This window comes from Equus quagga, chromosome 4, assembly GCF_021613505.1.
Source record: "Equus quagga isolate Etosha38 chromosome 4, UCLA_HA_Equagga_1.0, whole genome shotgun sequence".
Taxonomy (NCBI): domain Eukaryota; kingdom Metazoa; phylum Chordata; class Mammalia; order Perissodactyla; family Equidae; genus Equus; species Equus quagga.
This window is the reverse complement of record NC_060270.1, coordinates 95,588,540-95,594,860: the sequence shown is the minus strand read 5'-3', so window position 1 is coordinate 95,594,860 and position 6,321 is coordinate 95,588,540. Positions and strand designations below refer to the sequence as shown.

At 49.4% G+C, this 6,321-nt stretch overlaps 1 protein-coding gene across 1 annotated transcript; it reads left to right on the top strand.

The window, feature by feature from the left end:
* Positions 1 to 1,568: 1,568 nt before the first annotated feature.
* RPRM (reprimo, TP53 dependent G2 arrest mediator homolog) lies at positions 1,569 to 2,670 on the top strand. Its single transcript, XM_046659792.1, has one exon. It carries the CDS (start codon positions 1,750 to 1,752, stop codon positions 2,077 to 2,079), a length of 330 nt encoding a protein of 109 aa, XP_046515748.1. The 5' UTR covers positions 1,569 to 1,749; the 3' UTR covers positions 2,080 to 2,670.
* Positions 2,671 to 6,321: the final 3,651 nt, after the last annotated feature.

Sequence of the window (6,321 nt, the reverse complement as noted above, 5' to 3'; positions counted from 1 at the left end):
TGAGGCCCAGAGGCCTGCGTCTTCAGCTATTAAACATCCCCCCAAAACAAACACAGCTATTTAGAAAGACCTAAACTTACTGAAGCTGATACACAGTCAACATCCGAAAACTGAAAACTCTTAACTAAAAGACAGTTCATTCTATTTTATGGTGGTCATGAGGTAGCACGAAAACTTTTAAGAAAGCCTCTGAACACGAAATGAATGATGTTTCGGGAGACAAAGATAAGAGGGTTTAACAAGCAAATAGAATGGAAATGAGAACAAAGTCGAAAACGGCAAGACAGCTACCATATTTTTTTAATTCAGTAAATGTATCCTATCAAAAGTTTGTACTAGGCTTCAAGTTACTGGTTTCCAGCTGTTACAGTTGAAAGGAAAAAGGAAGGCAGGGAGGGAGGAAAGAAAGTAGAAAAGAGGGGAAAAAACCCTGAAGTATTCCTCTAGAGCTTAAGAAAAATCTGGCAGGTTTATAACATTTCACTGAAACCAACAGCAAAATCATAATGGGGTGAAGCCTCAATCAGGCCCCTAAAACATCTGTAGTTTTGTTTAAAATGACGAAGGTGAAATACATCAGCTTATGGGAAATGGGGAGGGCATCCAGCAGTTGGCCAGTGTTCTAGGTGATGGATGTTGAGCAATTCCCTTAAACATCTGATTTACTGCCAACAGAGAAAAACACTGGAAGCACATCCAAAAACTCAACTACAATTAAGATTACAAGAGTGGCCACTCTGTCCACCTTCCCCTCCCTTACCAGAGAGGTGACCCCACTCCTGCCAACCATCTCCACACAGAGGCCACAGAAGAACACCTCCTTCCCCGAGCCCCTGTTCCTTTGCCTCAAAAATCACTATAAAACCTGCCTTACATTGTTTTCCAGTCGCTTCCTTCCTCCCTCCCTTCTTTCCTTCCTCCTTCCCTCCCTTTCATCTTTCCCTCCTTTTCTTGTTCTTTTCCTCCTTCCCTCCCTCCCTGCTCTTTCTTCCTAAAATCACTGCTGTTTAAAAACACTCCCAGATCACCCCTACCCCAGTAGAAATCCGTCGCAGGAGAGAAGGAGTCAGGCACAGGCGGCGGGCCCGTGCCTTCGCAAGCACCATCTGGCACCTGCGAGTCCTCGCCACTTTGCATCCGCCCGGAGGTGAGAGGGGCGGGAGGCAAAGGACGCGCAGAGCCAGTGTGACCCAGTTCTTCGGAAACTTTCAGCTGATCGCAGCCCTCCCCCCACCCGAGACTCTTTAACCATCCATCAAGCCAGAAAAGTACAGCGACCTCTGCCTAGCGTTTGGAGTTAGAAAACAAGCGAAGCAACAAAAGCGAGGACAAGAGGTTCGCCCCTTCGCCTCCCCACCGCCCAACGGCAGTGGACGCAGCGCGGCGGCGCGGCCGGAAGGGGCCGCTGTGCGCTCAGAGCAGCCGCCCGGCCGCAGCCGCAGCCGCCCGCACCTCCCACGGCCCCGCTGGCCCAGCCCCGCCAAGTTCCAACAGCCCCCAGTCGAGCGAGCGCCGGGAACGAGCAGCGCCCGGGCAGAGGCAGACGGCGCAGACCAGCCAGGCTGCGGCGCGCGGCGGCGAGGCTCCTGGGAAACTCTCACGGCCCGGGGACTTTGGAAAGGAGAGAGCGAGCAGCCCTCGCGCGCGCAAGTCGGCAAGTGAGCGCTCCGCTCGGCACCTGTTCCTCTCGCCCCACCGCCTTCCCAATCCTCGGACCCGCGCCTCCCTGGGCGCCTGCCCGTTCCCGCAATGAATCCGGCGCTGGGCAACCAGACCGATGTGGTGGGCCTCTTCCTGGCCAACAGCAGCGAGGCGCTGGAGCGCGCCGTGCGCTGCTGCACCCAGGCGTCCGTGGTGACCGACGACGGCTTCGCCGAGGGCGGCCCGGACGAGCGCAGCTTGTACATCATGCGCGTGGTGCAGATCGCGGTCATGTGCGTGCTCTCGCTCACTGTGGTCTTTGGCATCTTCTTCCTCGGCTGCAACCTCCTCATCAAGTCCGAGGGCATGATCAACTTCCTGGTGAAGGACCGGAGACCGTCTAAAGAGGTGGAGGCGGTGGTCGTAGGGCCCTACTGACCGGCCCTCCGGCCCCCGCGGCAGCTGCCCCACGCCTCCCCACTTCGCCTGCCCGGCCGCGCCCCCTCACCATCCGAGACTGGGCGAAGCAAACCTGTCGGAGTCAAATTCTTTCTCTCGACTTCTGCCTTTCGGGATGAAGCGACCCGTTTTTGGCTCGCCTTCTGAAACTCCCCATGCCTGGGTGTAGAAGAGCGCCCAGACTCTAGACTCAGCAGCAAGTGGTAAAAAGAGGGCGATTAGGGCGCAGAACTTTGGAAGCTGCCGATAGCGTGGGATGTGGGGAGACCGACGGGGCGAAGGCCCTTCTCCACCCGCAGGTGGGCCAAGTCTGGGGGCAGATGGAGAGGGCGGGCAGGGGAGAGACACAGCGGCACCGATTGCCTGGTGGCCGGAAAAAGTGACCTGCGTATACGCCACGCAACAGATCTAATGGAGACACACAAATCCGTGTCCAAATTCGCGCCCAATCCCTCCCGCTCCTCCCAGCCCTGGCGGGAGAGGCGATAAATACCTTTGATTGATAGTACCGTGCCGTTTTAAGGAATTTTGTGTTTGCTTGAATACAAATATTTGATAAGTCCTTTTCTGCCCTAGTGACCTGTTTGCCTGCCTGGGGGCTAGAGTTTTGTCATCGTGGGAGAAGGGGTGGGGGGAGGGGGAGCCTGCGACTGTGAACGGGGTGAGTTGTTTCTTTCATTGCATTCCCAGCTGGGTCTTTTGGGGAAGCTGGTGCCCCAGCTGGCCCCAGGCAAAGACCCGGAACAGAACTCGTAGCTCGTGACTGCACGGTTTACGCCACAAAAGTGCTCTTGACATTCGTGACACCGTTTTGACTTTTTTTTTCTTGTTTAACATTTCCTTAATAAATGCAACATTTAAGTGTTTTGTTCCTGGCCTCCTGGTGGTCATTCTGCGCTCCCGGCAGAACGAAACCGGCTCGGTGAGCAGTCAGGTTATGGGCCAGGGGAATTCGCTTTGGAGGGCTACGATGCAACTCGTGGATCCCGTGGAAGGACGAGGGTGGGGGCGAGACGGAGAGGCCTAGGGACAAGTGAGACATGGGCAAGCCTCAGGCACAGGAGCCCTCCTGGAGGCAGCAGCCTTTGTTTTCTCTTATAGTTAATATTTTATATTTCATTTAGGCTCAGCTCTCTGAGCCAAGCGAGACGACAGGAGGCCCCCGCGGGAAGATTACACTTCCGTGCAGGGCTCCGGCGGGAACACAGGGTTACACCGCTAATGAAAGGAAGAGATGAGCTTGGCCAGCCTTCAGGGAGGGCGTCTGTCCCTGGACCAACGTCAGCAAGACGGCGTCGGGATGCTGCTCAGAAAAAAAAAAATTAAATGCCAGGAAAAGTAGCTGCTAAAGTACACAGTGACGCTAATTCTCCCTGGGGTAAACCATTGTTACTAAAACATGAGATGCATTTTGTTCTCCGTGTTACCTTGTTCTGGTGAAAGAGCGAGATTAAGAGAGACCTGGCCTGCTCTTTAATTTAGAGTAATTAACCACAGCCCAGGCAAAAATATTCGGAGGAATTAGCCGAGGTCCTGAATGTCTGAGATGAGAATTAGAGCCCAAACTGGAAGGTTTGGCCCAAGTGGAGCTACACACGGTGCTTGGCACATTTAGGGCTCAGAAATGGAACAGTGTTGGAAAGAAGAGCCTAGAAAACCATGACTGTGAAAATAACCCAGAGAATGCATTAGCCTCAAGCTTAAACTTGAAGAGAGGTTTTGAGCAGTTTATTTTTATGCCTGGAGTAGGATCCTAAATATTTCGAAGAATACAAAGTATCCACTACTATCCTCTAGCAATTAAGTTTGCAAAGACTTCACAATAACAGATAGAAAACTGACTAAAATTAAATAACAATAAAGTGTCCCATTTACTCAGGAAGACACACAACTGGTGAAAACAATGTCAACAACTCAAAGGGATGGGATCAAAAGGTTTGAGGGTCCTTTAACACCCTGCCCACTATTAAGTGTCTGTTTCACTCCTAAAGTAAATCTTGCCAGAAATTACAACCTAGAATTTTTTTTGAATGCTAATAAGTATCAGCGTTGAAAAACAGGATTTTGAAGTTTTGCCTGTTGTCCCTAGCTTTTCAGCAGGTAGGATTTGCTTGTTTGCATTTTTTTTTTTTTTTTTTTTTTTGTATCTGAGGAGGGGAGCCATGTAGTCAAGGGTGAGTCATGGAAGGCAGTTTACTTTTGCTAATGGGTAGCCCGAGAAATGGCGACTTGTTATTTCCCAGATAGGTTCTGTGGCACCAAGTTGGTCTGCTGTCTCCCTGTTTCGAAGGGAGAACAAAGCAGAACAGGCAGTCCACTGTGGAACAAACCAGACATTTAAAATTAAATTCAGTTTTTTGTGGCTGAAGCATCTGCTGAGGGTCCTCTCTTCCCACAGATTTATTAGCCCCCCGGTAAATTCAGTGCTCTGGTGGAAACCGACTTGGGATCAAAAACCAATCAGCTAGAGTTTGTAGGAATCTTGCTTCGCACTCTGCTGCGTGCAAGGTGCATGCTTATAGTGAGTTTCAGACACAGAAAGGTTTCAAACCTACAGGTCTGTTTTTACTTGTTTGTGTACAGCAGAGGTTTCTATTCAAAGCCAAAGTCCTGAAAGTTGAGGGAGGGGCCTGCCCAAGCCCCCACTACTCTCTCCTCTGCTGCTATTACCTATCTCCTCCATCACTGCTGTCTCCTCCATTCTTATTCCTCTGAATACTTTATCACACCTCCTTCCTCTCCCTGCACCCCAAAAGCAAAATTTACAGTTTTTCCTTATCTCAACTATCCAGATTTATTCTCTTACCCCCAGAAACTGTGATTGTCAGGCAAACCAGAACCTGCAAAATTTAGTCCTTTGGTAGAAAAGATTTGTGAACAGAACTCTGTAATCCATGATCTATGCATGATAGGGAAATGCACACGATCTGAAAATATCATAGCCCTGGGGACCATTTCCTGCCAACAACTCTTCTCTACAGCCCTTAGATCCATTCGTTACTTAGAGAGATGCCAAGTGATTCTGGTTTTTATAGATGAGGTGATGTGTGCTAGAAGCTTTTTACACTCCCTATTCCCTGATGGCCATGCGTCAACCACTTTCTTGGGGCCCACACCACTCCCTGTCTCACTCTGCCTTTGGCTGTCTTTTTCCCTGATTCTAACAAATGCATTAAAATAAACTTTTTAATCCTGCCCAGAGTTTATGGAGCATCGATCCTTTCCCACAGATGTGCCATAAGGAAAGTGAGCTTTGAAAGTCACTCTGTGTTTCACTTAGGAAAACAATGTCAGCCTTAAGGGACTGAGAATTGGGAGGGATAGATGCCGATAGGCGGATTGTATCATCCACACTTAGTCCACCATTTGGTCAGTGATTAGTGGGATGCCCTGAGAGAGAAGGATGGCTTCCTGTAAAAGCTTGCTGGATCTGACGTGGTCTATGGGGAGATATCTGATACTTCCTGAAACCTTTCTGGAAATGCGGCAGAAGCAGGGAGAGGTTTTCATGAGACACAGAAAATGGATTAGCAGGGTTGTAACCCCTCTCAGCTTGTGCAGACAGCCACTGATGCCTCTGAGCCTAATTGTGTGGAATCGACATAAGCAGTTCAGCCAATTGTTGATAAATGTTATTTTTCTTAAGATTTCTGATATGAATCTTCCCACTCTCTCCGAAAATGTATTAGGAACTTGAGTGCTGGACACCTTGAGGGCTGCTGGAGGGAGTCAAAGCAGAAAAGTCACGCTACGGTGCTAAGTTGAAGATCAGACTTGCTCTTGGCGAATGGTCCCTGTGCCTGATTTCTGATTTCCAAACCACCCTGACCTCTCATTGGATCCTGAGTCAGTTCTGTTACTGTGTCTTCCTACAGTAATTCTGAATGAGGAAGAGAAAGCACACTGGACTATGATGTAAAAAAGTTTGGTTCTGGTCTCTAAGTAGCTGTGTGGCCTCATCCTTAAAAATGAGGAAGATGGATTCTGAAAGGACATTCCAATTTGCTGATTCTGTTGAATTAATTTAACATTTCCTTGTCTTTTAAGATGGTTCATAGATCTCTTCATTAGGTATCTTAGAAATATATTTTATCATCCCAATCTTGGCCCTTTAGGTGCAAATGTTTACCCCCAAAAGTCAAGTGCTCCTTGACTCTGGATATGTTATTTAAAATAATCAAAGCAGAATTTCAGACACCTGGCTAAGCCTGGGTAGGCAGC